The 14897-nt window shown below is 39.3% G+C and overlaps 1 protein-coding gene across 1 annotated transcript in view; it reads right to left on the bottom strand.

Annotated features, from left to right (window-relative positions):
• RAB38 (RAB38, member RAS oncogene family) overlaps nucleotides 1–14897 on the bottom strand; it is a 55247-nt gene that overhangs the window by 24923 nt on the left and 15427 nt on the right. Inside the window, exon 2 of the mRNA XM_069469093.1 lies at nucleotides 7685–7965. Coding sequence (XP_069325194.1) covers nucleotides 7685–7965 — 281 coding nt within the window. The remainder of the gene's footprint in view (nucleotides 1–7684; nucleotides 7966–14897) is intronic.

Here is a 14897-nt window from a genome sequence, read left to right as displayed (position 1 = left end):
TACCAGAGGACATTTGTCAATGTCTGAAGATATGTTTGATTGTCACAACTGATTGGGGTGTGGGGTGCCACTGATATGAAGTGGGTAGAAGCCAGGGATGCTATTAAATATTCTACCTTACATAGTATACACCCTTCCCCTCCCATTCCAAGCTAAAAATCATTTGGCCCAGAATACAATAGTGATGAGGTTGAGAAAATCCAGATGCCATGCTTTACATTAGAATTTTCCAGGTTTTCTAAGGCAAAGGCACTAATTGAATAAGGGTTGTTGTTATTTAGTTGGTATTTTCCTTTTAAGAAAAATCAAGTAGGGTTGTTCTTTAATTTCTGTACAATTACTAAGAAACTTTTGAGTCTTTAGATTCAGGCTTCAAGAGGGTTCTTAGCCTAAAAGGTTTATGTTAAGGGACATGGTTTGACACACTACAGAGCTTTGCCTTCTCTGTTCCCCATCCAGCTTATACTTCAGCCTCATTTAACTTTAGTATTTTCAGCACTGTTATTTCTCATCTCCATGCCTTTTCACACACTCTTGTGTCTTCCTAGAATTCCTTTCCCCTCCCATCTGTCTTTGGAAATTCTATAGATTTTACAAGTCTGTGTTTCCCTCATACCCACATACATCCTATGGCCTCTACAGATTTCCTTTAGGGGCTGCATCTCTCCCCTCCACGTGCCTGGCACCAGCTAGGCCATGTGTATATGTCAGGCCAGCCCATGTGGGTCAGCTCAGCCCTGTCTTCTCATGGATGGTCATTGCCTAGAGAGATGAGGCCAGAGCACAGATAATTCTCTGAATGACTATATCCTTCTGACCTAAGAAAAACAGGCTTTTTCTCAGCTGGACCCAGGCTCTAGGATCACCAGGAGTTCTGACCTTGAGAAGAAGCATGGAGGGGCACTTTGGCAGACTATGGAAAATACTGACTTTGACCAGACAGAAAGGCATCAGGATCTTGCCTCTGACACAAGGCCGTGCTTCTCTGGGCAAGTCCCTTAATCATGCTGAGACGCCTGTCTCCGTGAAAAAATGGGGATAATGCTTCACAGGGTTGTTGTAAGAATTAGTGACAATAACCATAAAATGCCTGGAAAGTTGTTAGTATCTAATAATGATTGGTCTCTCTAAAAAAATACACAGCCATGAAAAAAATTGCACATATAGTTTCAAAGGGTTCCAGGACAATCCTGCATACTGAAGCATGGCCCCACTCTATAGCCAGCCCATAGCGTCTTGAATTGCTTACATTCTCTCCAAAGGTGTCTTTAGAAAAATGAGTTAGGAGATTCCTGAGGAAAAAGTTCTGCTTAGTTACAACAAGAATTCTTTGTTGGCGTAGAGTATCAGAATCAGAGATTCTTATTTTATTTCTGAAGACTCCTTCCTGCTAAAGCTGGGCGGGGGGTTTTCTAGTTTCCTCTTTCACACCCAGAGCTGCACTTTGTTGGGCAAAACTGAATAGAGACAAAGAATGTAGACCGCTTTATACATTCCCTACAGAGAGACTATCATGGAAAATAGTACAGAGACGAGGAAAAGACAGGTGTCTAGCAATGGCTGGAGGAAAAGTACATGGAGAAAAAGCTCTTCCTTGTTTAACACCCTCAACAATTCCAGGGGACTTTCCCCATCTTGTCACATTTCCTGGAAGACCTTTTTGGCCATTTGCATATATATCATTAGACTTAAAGCTCCTAGAGATCAGGACCATGTTTTATTCATCTATCTATTCCAGCCCCTACTCTACCATGTATCAATTGCTCAATAGATAATTATTGTACAAGTTCAGATTGGAAAGGGTTACAAGATAGTGCAACGTGGTGGATGGGTGGCTAAGTCGTGCTGTTGGCACAGCTTGCTTGAAATCCCAACTCTGCTATTTACCAACTATGAGATCTTTAGCTAGCATTTATATTCTATAATTTAAACTTTAATTCCCTCATTGGTAAACGAGAAAATTAATAGTGCCTAGCTTATAAGATTGTTTCAAGGATAAGCTAACACATGTAAAGCTACTAGCACAGTGCCTGACTAAAGAGAAGCTATTCTTATTCTGAGATGTCAGTGCCAAACTTTGAAGAATAAAGGAAAAATGGCAAATAGTTGAAGCTTTGCAGGCCACAAGGCCTCTATTACAACTACTCAACTCTGTAGTTATAATAATAATAATAACAGCAGCCATGGATAATATATAAACCAGTGAGTATGGCTGTGTTCCAACAAAACTTTATCATACAAGGGCCAGCCATATTAGCCCCAGATGCCATAGTTTGCTGATGCCTGTTCTAAGGTATCTAAATTATAATCGGTAGGAAGCAGAACATACAGAAGATTCTTGAACTAAGCAATGACAATATCAAAGTCATTCCTTGAGCAGGCTGGATTTTTGACAGCATTCAGTACCAACTACTGTGAACCAAGTCTAAAGATGGGTTATTAAGATTGTACAAGCATGGAACAGGAAGGATCTGAGCTGTAAGTAGCAAAAATGTAAACCATGCAGGATAGAATGACATATGCAACACCTTGCCTCCTAAATACCAGGCTATGGTTATATTCTCTGGGGTCCATTTCTATTCTCCTGCAATATCTTAGTTATAATTGTATCTCAGATTATCTAGAAAATTACAAGTATAGACCTAGAGATCCTCTAGGGAACTCATTAGCTCAAGATCAAAAATAAAAATGTTATTAATTTATACTGATCCTTAAGCAGATGACTAGATTGAATTTAAGGCTCTTATACTTCAGCTGTTCTCAACTTCAGGAACAATTTTCATTTTTCATGTATGGCATCAAGAATCTGTCCAAAGTGATGATTCAAATAGCTGTACTACAGACTGGTGGTTATTATATGAAATGATCATGACTATTAAACACAGCCGTCATTCCTGTAACTGTGCTCTGGTTTTAGATTTCCTTCCTTTTTCTTCCCTAAGCACAACCAGCTCTAATCAGGTCAGCTAAAAATACAGGGTTAAATATGCTGTGGCCAATTAAGTCAGTGAAGGCACATCTTATAACCTCATCTAAATTCTTTGGAGATGGATGCTTAAAACTTAGAATTTCTATTTTCCATAGGGAATTCTGAGGCTTAAAAAATAAGAACAAGTACTTATCTCTGAACACAGAAATGGCTTAATACACGTGATTCGTAGCACAGACCCAGAAAGAAAAGTCATTCAATACAAATTGTGTTCATCAGTGAATGCATGAGTGACCATCAAACATTTTTTCATAGTTTGACATTTGAAAAATGAGAATAATCAGAGATGGCCTATTTCCCGATTTAAAAATCAAAGGATTTTAAAAAACAATTTCCTATACTTAATCCCCCAAAATGAATTAGAATAACTGTCTACCCATGCCCAAGTGCAATTATTTTTGCATTTCCAGTTTGTATAAATGCATTGTTTTCTAACTACATATTTTCTAGAAGCCTATAAAAAGAAATGATGTCCTATTCCTGAACACAGCCATGCCTGAACCATTGCATAGTAAGAGCAGGATGGAGCAGGGTGGAAAGGGCTAAGCTACAGAAACAGACCCTTCCACCAGAGTGCAGGTGTTGCGTGCATCAGAGCCAGGTACGGGCAGCGAAATAGACCAGCAGATGGGCTGTGCGTTCAGACAGTAGAGATGGGAGAGAGAGAGAGAGAGAGAGAGAGAATGTGTGTGTGTGTCTGTGTATGTGGTAAGATCAGATACAATGCATCTGCAGACCCCGCATAAATTATCTTTTAAAGCTCACAATTCTAGAAGGTAGGTGGGTGTGATTAGAGAGTGAATCCAAAAGCAGCAACTGGGGGAGACTCAGGCAATGGGCACCAACGATGCATCAGGTAAACTAACTGGTCAGCAAGTAGCAGGCCTCAGTCAGCCACTGAGGTAGGCCCGGAAAACAGAACTCCAGACTTTGGAGATACACTAATAAGAGCAAGGCAGGACCCTCCTCTTAAAGAGACAAATCTACAAACACATATTATAAAGACTGGATGTGGTCATAGGAACATATAAAATATCCATTATTAGAGGTAAGGTATGGTGTGGAGAATAAAATGGATTGAGCTCCTGATCTATAAGGGTGACCATGTAAATTTAAATTACAAACTAGGAATGCGGGTGTTATTAGTAATTATGCTGAGACAGCAGGCATAAACTGGGAATGCTAGGGTAAAATGGGACATATGATCACCCCAATTATACATCACCTAGAAAATCCACAGGTAGAATTCAAGGAAACACAATTGGGAAAGGGAAAAAATGCAAAGGGTGAAAACCAAAGAAAAAGTTGATTTAGGAAAGACTGTGTTTCTTTCCTTTCCTTTGGTTTTAACGTTGGATGGTATGGTGTGAAAAATCAGAGACAGCAGCATATGTTTAATTTTTATTTTTCTGCTCTTAATTGACTAACCAGCCAGGGGCTACCATGATTGTTCCAGCAACAACACTAGGCATGAAAACTATCAAGGAAACTTGCTCCAGAAGATTGAAGAGCAAGAGAGTAAATTTCCATTGGCAGTGGGGTCAGCAGCAAGATAGAGGCTGGTTTCAATGACAAACTGCTTTAACATCCTGTGAATTTCAGCTGCAGAGATGGCCAAGCTGATGATACCTGAAGGACTTCTGCAGGATGTGCCCCTGGGGACAAGGCCAGAAGTTGTAGCCTTTGGCTCATTAGAAGTTTCAGGGTTGTAAAGAAAGATGCTTATCACCAGACTGATTATGATGTCACTCAAGAGGACTCTAATTATTAGTAGATTCACTTTGCAAGAGAAAAATCTCTTTGGAAAATGTTCTCTGATTCCCAGTGTAATCAGCGAATGAATTGGTAGCTGTCCCCAAATGCTACCATCTCAGCTTCATGCAAGCAGTTTGTTCTAGGCCTCAATCTTGCCAATGTTGTAATACTATACTCGGAAAGTTAGCAGAGCTTTATCGGAGATCTTTCAAAAGGACAGTTTTGGACAGTTTAACACTGCAGCTTGTCAATGCTGCAGTATTGTTCCTGAGCTTCTAGGTGTTGACTCTAAATACTGACCTGGCACTGGCAAGCCATTTTCATTGAGGCATTCAGGACAACCCCAATAGCAGCATGTTTGGAGGGAGAAGAGATGGTGAATGTGGCTTTTACCTTCTACAATAAGGCTTTGTGCTGTCTTGGTTATACTAGATTGTGAAATTCCAGTCCCCCTTCCCCAAACTATACAAAGCTTATCTTCAAAGTTCACACTTGCAGGGACTTGGAAGATTAGAAAACCAGTATCAAAGGATGGTGGGTTGGCCAGGCCTTAAGTTAATGAACATCATGACCTTAAGTAGACAGTTTGACACTGCAATGGTTGGGCAAGAAATGTCAGAGTAAGGTGAAAAAAAAAGTTCAGAAGGTCCTTCAACTCACAAGCAGTTTCAACCCTCCCCAAACATTCAAAGGCCTCTTCCTTTCTTTTTTATTTTTGTTAGCACTTAATCACTATCTCACACACTATCTGTTTTACTTATGTTTTGTTGTTTCTGGTATCCATGAAGGCAGGATTCTCTTTTGTACATCTCTGTATTCCCAGTGCCTAGAACATTTGCCAGGCACATAACCGGTATTCAATAATACTTATTGAATGAAAAATGAACGAATGAATAACAGAAGACTCTGCTCCCCACGTAAACATGGGTCCTTCAGTCTAGTCTGCCCTTACAATGCAACATAGCCAACTGAGCAAAGGAGTTCTATAAGATCCTACTTTCTCCCCTGTGCCTGGAGGCTTCTGGGCTGGAGAGTGACTCTGTTTGAAAGAAGGGAATTCGAATGAACATGCAAGGAGCTGTGGAGTGAAATTGAGTTTGGGACTAAAGGAAAAGGAGAATAGGTGAATTCACCCATGTTTTGGAATTTTAAAATCATCAGGCTAACATTTAAGAAAGAGAATCAGTCTATAAAAAAGTCATATTTGTTAAACTTCTGTAACCTGTGTAGCAATAAACCCTTCAAACAGATAAGCCAAAAAGATTCCATGATAGCCAAGAAATAGAAAATGATGGGGATGATATCCTGAACAAAAGGAAGAATCTTAAGAAATAGGAGAAAGAAAGGATTTTAAAAGGAAAGAAGGGGGAATGCATACTGGTACGCTGAGGCCTCAAAAGGAAGACAAGAACCCCAGGAACGGAGAAATAAAACTTTCCAAACACAAGGGCAGCTCAGTGACAGAACAGGGAGAAGGTAGGCATCGGGGCTCTCCATGAATGGCTGAAACAAAAGACAGAAAAAGTGGCATCACCACCTCTTCTACCTCTCCATCACCTCCCAATCCAAGCAGTTGCTTAATCCTGCTGTTTTTCATATGTTACTGATACTCTCAAATCAGGTTTTTCTTTCCCATCTCTACAGTCACTATTCTAGTTTAAGGCCCTGTCATTTTCTCATAGCACACAGTAACTACCATGCCACTCTCTCTCTGGGTCTACCACCCTCCACTCTACCTTCCCACAGTCTCCAAGGCAAACTGGACCACTCCACTCTCTAGCGTAAAACCCATTAGAGGCTGCTCCGCAGCCTGTTTGAATGATGGCCATTCAAGTTACATTTTCAGACCTTTCTCTAATCATGTGCAAAAATGTTCACAATAAGGCCCAAGTGTGAACTCCATAAGTACAGGGACAACGCCTGCCTTATTCGCAGCTGAATCCCAAACAACCAGCACAGTGTGTCCGTGCTCCACAAATATTTAGTATTTGTGTTCCACAAATAAATAAAAGTGAAAAAATCATGATACAAAGCCATGCAGAATACAATCCTAATAATGTAATTATATGTACACAAAAAATATGAGAAAAATACAGCAAAATGGTTATTTTTTAGTTTTATCTAAGCTTTTCTTATTTTCAAAATTTGCCATAGAAGTTTTTTTCCTCCTCTAATACTGAGATTAAAAAAATATAAGCACAAACAAAAGAGAGTAGAACAAAAAAACATGTACTTGACATATTAGGTAGCAGCGTGAGGACTAATGGTGAGTATAGTACCCTCATCATGCCACGCGGGATTCTTCACCTTCCAGTCCTGCCTCTGCCCCACCTCCTGCTACTTCTCTGCCACCGAGGATAGTCAGCAGGGCCAAGATGTGCTATGTTTTTCACATTTGTACTTGCTGTCTACTCTCTGTTACCCCACTATTCCACTATTCCCAATGTAGCAGTTCTGTGTTCTTGTCATCTTTTCATTTCTAGGACAAAGCACAATTTCTGACATACAGGTAGACGTATTAAATGTTGATGGCATAAATTAATTAATACATGAATAAGGCGGTAACACTGAATGTCACAATTATTTCATTTACTTAAAAATAATACTTACCTAATAGGGTGGGTTGTTGTGAGGACTAAACAAGACACGTGTAAAACATGCCTGGCACATAGTAAGCTCTCAAAAAATGATCACCGTTATTAACTATTATCATTGTAACCTGTACAAGTTGCTTTGCTCCCTTTGCCACAATCATCTTAAATTGTGAATAATAATTCCTGCCTTGCCCACCCACTGCATTGGGATAAGAAACAGCTCAAAGCAGTTTGGGAACTCTAAATGGCTAGACAAACACATATTATTATCATGATGATGATCATGATGTGCCATTTTCTTTTCGAATTTTGCCTATAATAAGCTTATCCTTTAATGTCACATTACCTTTGCTGATGTTTCAAACCATCCTACAAAACCGTGCTCCTTGCAGAACTGGTCCATCTTGAGGCCATTGTTCATGAGTACCTCCTTTCCCTGGTCACATTTGTTGGCCAACAAAACCACTGAAACTGGTTTGCCATTAGGGAGAGTTAACTTGGAGTCCAAATCATTTTTCCACTTTGCCACTGCTTCAAATGTGGCCGGCCTGGTGACATCGAAGACAATAAATGCACCCATAGCTTCCCGGTAATAGACCCTTGTCATGTTTCCAAATCTTTCTTGACCTGTCGACGACAACAACAAAAAATTAAAAGTAAAAACCAAAAACTTATTACACTTGTAAACTGAACCATGTTAGAACCTGATGAGGACCCCGGTATGAGCAAGTCACTCAGTAAAGTGCTTCATTGCTAGTCTTTAAAGACTGAGCTAAATAAGCAATCATGAGGTTTTCCTCATCTTTGAATCCAGAAGAGAATTCACTCATTAACAAATATGTATTGAGAAACTTCTGTGTACCAAGTGATGTTCCAGAACTCTGCTAATACAGTATTCCAGTAGCCATATATAGCTATTTAAGTCTAAATTAACTAAAACTAAATAAAATTTATAATTCAATTACACTGTCACACTAGCTAGCTACATTTCAAGTGTTCCATAACAACATGTGGCTAGTGGCTACTATATTGGACTACACAGTATAGAACACTTCTATCATCATAGAACGTTCTTTTTGACAATACTGTCATAAACACTTGGGATATGGTGATTGAAACATGAAAATCCCTGTCACCATGGTGATTACGTTTTAGTGGGAAGACAGATTCTAAACAATAAACATAATAAATAACTAAATGTGTATTAATAGTATGTTAAAAAGGCATCTACAGTCTAGTCCAATTAAAGGTAATAATATTTAGCTTTCATTGTATGCTTACTAACCATCAGAAAGGTTATTTATTAAAGTGATCATGAAGGTACAATTATTACCCTCATTTTAAAGTGAGACTTTAAATTGAGACTTAGAAAGTCTAAGTAACGTGCCCACATGATACAGATGGTAAGCTTGAGAAATCAGAAGGGAAACCTGAGATGTTTGAATCCACTACTAAGTTGTAGACTTGTACCATTTCTGCTGCAGGTTTATGCAGCAGTAGCATCCCATTCAATCCAATGAGCAGACAGTTACTGGACATCTACTGCATTGATGTCTTTCTCTGGGATACATGCTAAGAACACAACAGTAAACTACATGGTCTCTACCCTTAAGTAGTCTACAATCTGCTAGATAAGGGAAGCTCTCTGACACAGCAAAAATCAAATAAAAAAATTTTAAAAGGATGAAGATTGGTTTTGGAATTAGCTGGAATCACCTGGAATCAGTTTTGCTCTGATGCTTAATTTTCTAAGTGAATACTGGCCAGTTTCTTGGATTTTTTTCTGGCAAGTTTCTTCAACACTCTAAGGTTAGCCTTCCTCATTTGCAAAATGACAATAGTAATATATATCTCACAGAGTTGTCATGTGGATGAAATGTAACATATGTAAAGCACCCAGCAAAGTACCTCAGACCTAGTCAGTACTTGAGTTTTCCTTGCTTTCTCCAGCACGTTCAAAAATATGAATAACAATAAGACATAGGTTCTAAAATCATAGTCCCAGGCCAGAATTTATAACAAAAAAATTTCAAGAATTTCAGCTGAGTTACAAAAATGAACAAAATCCTATTACTTCTAACTCTGTCTAGTGGTTGCTGAAGACAGAAGCTAATGAAGACTGAGATTATATTTTCCAAACCCAAAACCCCAGAAATATGTGACCTGACAAAGCCTTTTTATTCTGATTCAGGAATTTATTTAGGTTAAGAGTCTTATAAAGTTATATAAATTAAAACAAAGTTAATGTGTATTTAACAAGTCAACTTTTCTCAGAAAGTAAAATGCTGAACCTGGAAAGTATATAAGAAAAAACAGGTCAAACATACCTTTAAAAACAATTTACACTTAATTTTGAGCTCAAGGTTTTGTGACAGTGACTTTTAATTCAAGTTAATAAACTATTGTGTAGATTATTATGTTCACCTTGGTATTAGCATTGATATTTGTAAGAGGACAGAGAGTCCCTAAGCACTTAATAAAAATGAATGAAGCTCAAGGGCTCTGGTCCCAGTGTGTGAGCTTGTGTGCTAAAGCAACTACCATTGGAAAAAGAGCATTTTGTCAGGGCCAGCACATGATAAGCCTAAAACATTTCTTACATGGGTTGTACCACAGAAACATTTTTAATCATTTTCCACAATTGTCACAAAAAGGGGTAAAATATTTGTCATATGACATATAACACACAGATGTACTTTCATTTTTCCCAAATGAGTTTTAAATTTCTTTTGTTTTTTTGTTTTTTGTTTTTAAAATGCTTGATGCAAACAGTGATCTCCTTTGATGCTGCTCAGGGTGGCCTTGACATTTCAGGAAGATGCGGGAAAAAGCCTTCTGTGATCATTCATAACTCTGAAGGCCTCTAGGCTTTTTAAGGATGTCTTATGATCTCTTTCAGAGATCAAATCAGATGAAGAGCAAAGTCATGGGTTATTCAATAATCTGCTTGTCCAGAGGTTTTTCACAGTAGAGTAAGGTGGCCTTCAAGCATAAAGATTTTACCCTTCAAATATATGTAAATATATATATCTTTCACTTAAAGACCACGCAAAAAGCAATATATATATATATATATATATATATATAGGTTTCTACCTTCAAAAAGATTCAAAAAGGAAAGAGTGTGTGTGTGTGTGTCTGAGCTTATGAGTGTACGTGTGTCAGATCAGAAACAAGAAGAAGACAGCTTGTTTCTAGAAAGAAAAGACCTTTGTATATTGCGGTCTCTAGGCCAGTCCACTTGGAACGTTTATATTTTTGGCATTCCAGCAGGGGATCACATTCAGATCAGAGCATTTCTAGCACTCTCATTGTTTCCTTCCTTTGTCAGCTGACAGCCCTCTTTGCTGTTTTTTATTGAAAGAATGAGAACCATGTGACTCTTAGTGCCTACTTAGGGGCAGAGTAGAAACTTGATGAATTCATCAGAGGTAAATTTACTTTAAAAAAAAAGTCTATAATTCAAAAACCACTTTGGCTTAGATCACTCATTCAAAACACTTTTATGGAATAGCCAATGTGATCTAAACTCTGTGCTTTGTGCTGCAAATACATAGTTTTGTGCCCACAAGGAACTTCTAAACTAAGGAGTGTCATACTGGATGGCTGCCCTGAACATGATCCAGTTTACCGCGTAAGTCCTCACTTCTCTGAGTTTCTAAACACACATTTCATAGCAGTGTAGATGTAGCTCATGATGCAGCTTCCAGCTTCAAGGGGTACTAAATGACAAAGCAACCCACTAAATCACAGAAGTTCATACAATAGCTGCACTAACAGTTTGGATAACCTCGTGGCAAAAGGCATTGACTGGAAAGGTCAGAAGACATGGGACATGGGTCTTAATTTTAATCACTGGTCACCAGAGCAGCCTTAGGCAAATGCATTTCTCTCCCTGAGACCCAGTTTTCTTATTTGTAAAATGAAGTTGGCATGGCTGATCTCTAAGGCCCCCTCCTGCTCCCATGCCTCAGATTAAATCAAACTTTGGTCCTCTGTCCCTAGAGCCTGAAATGGTCCATTTGGTGTTATAGACTCAGTTAAAAATACACACAAGCACCACAGCCATAATGTGCATTTAATGATATTTCCACTTCATAATTAGTGCTATATAGGTGTTCTCAGTAGGCAGAACCACTCAGTGAATCTTCTAGACAGGCATAAAACCAATGGCTGGAAGCATGGCTGGTTTCCTATTAACTAGGCATACTCTTTTTCCATGCTGCCCCTAGCCAGCTAGCTCTGTTGGCCACGACATTTCAGGAAGATGGGGAAAAAAGCCCTCTGTGATCGCTTACCTCGGATTAGTCACTGCACTGTTCCAAGCATCAGTTTCCTCATTGGTAACATAAGGAAAAATGGATGGGATACTCTAAACTAAATTACTAATTCTGGGACCCCTCTCTCCTATATCCAGGTACCCAGTTTGGGTTCACAGCATCCCATCATCACTGCCTCCCCGAGTGGTACCTTCAAGTCATCTTCCAACTCCTTCCTCACCCTCTCATCTAAAGGGCCTCCAACATCCTACCAACTCTTCTACTTAAGAAGTGGCTCTTAACACTGCCCCCTCCTCTCCGCCAACGTCATCACTGCCCCAACGCCGTCCATCATTGCTCCTCACCTGTACCCCTGGCATCTCCCACAGTGGAGCTCTCAGCATCTAGGCTCTCTCTCCCCAAATATAAATATAGATATAAATATAAACGTACACACAGTTCTTCCAACAGATGCCATTCTGGGAGCATAGGAAATCACCCAAAGCATTTAAAGAATACCCATTCCTGGGCCACACAACTCAGAGATTCTGAAGGTATTGGTTTTGTGTGGGGCTCAGGAATTTTTAAGCTCTCCCTAGGTAACGTTAGTGAATGACCTCGTCTTGAAACATCTATTTCTATTAGAATCTACTTTACAAAGGTAAATTTTACCATTATGCTCTGCTATTTTAGCTATTCAATGACTCTTACATGCTTAAGAAAAAGACCTTCATTACCATGACTTGTAAGTCTGTGTATCTTTTGGCTCCGACCACTTTTCCAAATTCTTCTCCTCTCAGTTCCTTCAAAGTGTTCCATGGCCAAGCCCCACCACACTACTACTTTTTCTTTCTAAAACACATCCTCCCTGGATTTCCTTGCCATTCTACACATCTCTTTCAAAAGCCTAAATGCCCTCTTCATCTCTACTCCCACTCTGTCCAATGAGATCCTGTGGCTCCCTCCATTGTGCCCCGAATCTCACCACATCTGTGCAGCCTTTCATGCCCTGACAGCTGGAGTCATCGACTCTCTTCTTCACGATCCCACAGCATTTTCTTTATCCCCCACCATTACCACTTATCACGCTTTATATTCAGGCTTCAGTCTCCACCATGGCATTGAAAATCATGGAGAGCAGGTTGATCACGTTTCAAAGTTGTAAAACCTAAGGCCTATTTCTCCATCTTTCAGATACAGAATAGAAGATACAATGAACTTAAGCTACGATGGTGGAAATAAATTGAAATTAAGGTTTCTCCTTCCTCTAAAATATATTACCATGAATTTGTGATTTAGCACTCCATACAGATGTACTTACTCTATACTCTACTCTCATTTCCAGTAAATAATCAATAGACATTCACTGGAGGAGAAAATTAACATTATTACAACAGGGTTATGTATATAGCTGTTGCCACAAGTTTCAGGCTAGAATGTTTTGTTTTCATAATTGTTCTCATCTTCTTAAGAAATAATCCCCTGGAATCAAATTACTCTTCCAAATAATATGTGTTTTGGGGTCATGGCACAATCAGTAGACCTAAAAGTGCCATTAAAATATTCTCTATATTTCTAAGGGGTAATAATGTGAAAGGCAGGAACTAAACATAACACCCACAGTAAATATGGACATTGCATAATGATCTAGAAGAAAAAAATCAAACTATATTAATTGTTACAAAAGTCAAAAGGACACAGAAATTATAACGGCTTAAGCTGGTTTTGAAGGCTCAGGGGAAACCCACATACTAGGATCAAAGTCAAACTAACATCCTAGTGAGAGCCGTTGTTGCCAGTTTTTAAGAGCCCTTCTGACACTCCAACAGTGGTTCTGAAACTCTTTCATCTTCTCTCTTCTCTACTTTGTACCACCAAACCAGTGACAGAAACATGTCAGTTAATCATTTTCCCAAGTCACCTAAGTGTATATCCCAGTGAAATCTTCCCCTACAAAATTACAAGCTGCCCCCACAGCCACAACTATTTCTGCAGCCCCTCTACCCCCAAAAAGCACTGCGCTCTGTATACAGTGAGCATTCAGTAAGGTCCCTGTGCTGAGCGAACGAATAACCCTTAATTCTTAACCTTAACCTTCTCTCAGTGGATAGTTGCAGGCTTACCAAGTCTTTAAGTTTTCTGTACATGTCTATTGCATTCATCATTTTCTTTCCATGCCTACTGAAATCACTCTAGCTAGAATTGTCTCATTTCATCTCATATCATCTCATTCATTTAACAAAAAAATTTTTAATGCCTATAATTTTCCAAGAACTGTTCTAGCAACTAGAAAAAAAAATCCTTGCTTTCATGATGATCACATTCTGGTGGAAAAAGATAAGCAGTAAACAAACAAACAAAAAAAAAGTAAGATATAATTAATACTATGTTATTTGGTGAAAAGTGTTATGGAGAAAAATAAAGCAGGAAAGGAGAAAAGGGTATGCTAGGGCCAGGGGCAGAGTTAAACAGGTTGGATATGAAGACCTCACTGAGAAGATATTATTTGAGCAAAGACAAAAAGAGCTAAATGAGGAAGCCCTATGGATATCGTGCAGAAGAGAGTTTTAGACAGCGGGAACAGCAAGTGCAAAGATCCTGGGGCACAAATGTATCTAGCAAGTGCTTGGAGAACAACAAGGAAACTGGGCTGGCTAGCAAGGACTGAGCAAGGGTCCTAGTAGTGTGGGATGAGGCAGGCAGATCACAGGGTGCAGACTGTAGACAGTTTCAGGCCACTGCACGGTTGTTGCCTTTGATTCTGTAAGAGAGGAGAAAGAACTGAAGGATTGATTGTGAGCAAATGAGAAACGTGAACTGACGGGAGTAAATGGATTACTATGGCTGCTTCACTGAGAAAGGACTTACATGAGTCAAGGTGGGAAATGGAGAGACTAGTTTGAAAGTTATAATACTGCAACCATCCAGGCGAGAGTTAATGACTTGGACCACAGTGGTAGTGCTGAAGATGGTAAAAATTGGTTGTTTTCTGGATGTATTTGGAGATAGAGATGATGGATAGGATGTAGAGTATGAGATGATTCAAGTATGTGTCCCAGGGTCCGAATAACTGTAGGTACGAAGTTGCCTTTAGTTGAGATGAAGACCTTGGAAGGCACAGGTTTGGTGGTGGTGGATCAGGATTCTGAATTGCTAAGTTTGAGGTGTCTGTTAGGTGTCTATGTTGAGTAGGCAACTGGATATGAGTCTGAAGTTCCAGGCAGAGGTCAGGGCTGGAGATTTAACTTGTTACTGCACACCTCTGCCAGATTCATCTTTTGAAGCCCTATCATTTCCATA

The sequence above is a fragment of the Eulemur rufifrons genome, chromosome 6 (genome assembly GCF_041146395.1).
Source record: "Eulemur rufifrons isolate Redbay chromosome 6, OSU_ERuf_1, whole genome shotgun sequence".
Taxonomy (NCBI): domain Eukaryota; kingdom Metazoa; phylum Chordata; class Mammalia; order Primates; family Lemuridae; genus Eulemur; species Eulemur rufifrons.
The sequence above is the reverse complement of the archived record's forward strand: the minus strand, read 5'-3'. Positions and strand labels throughout refer to the sequence as shown.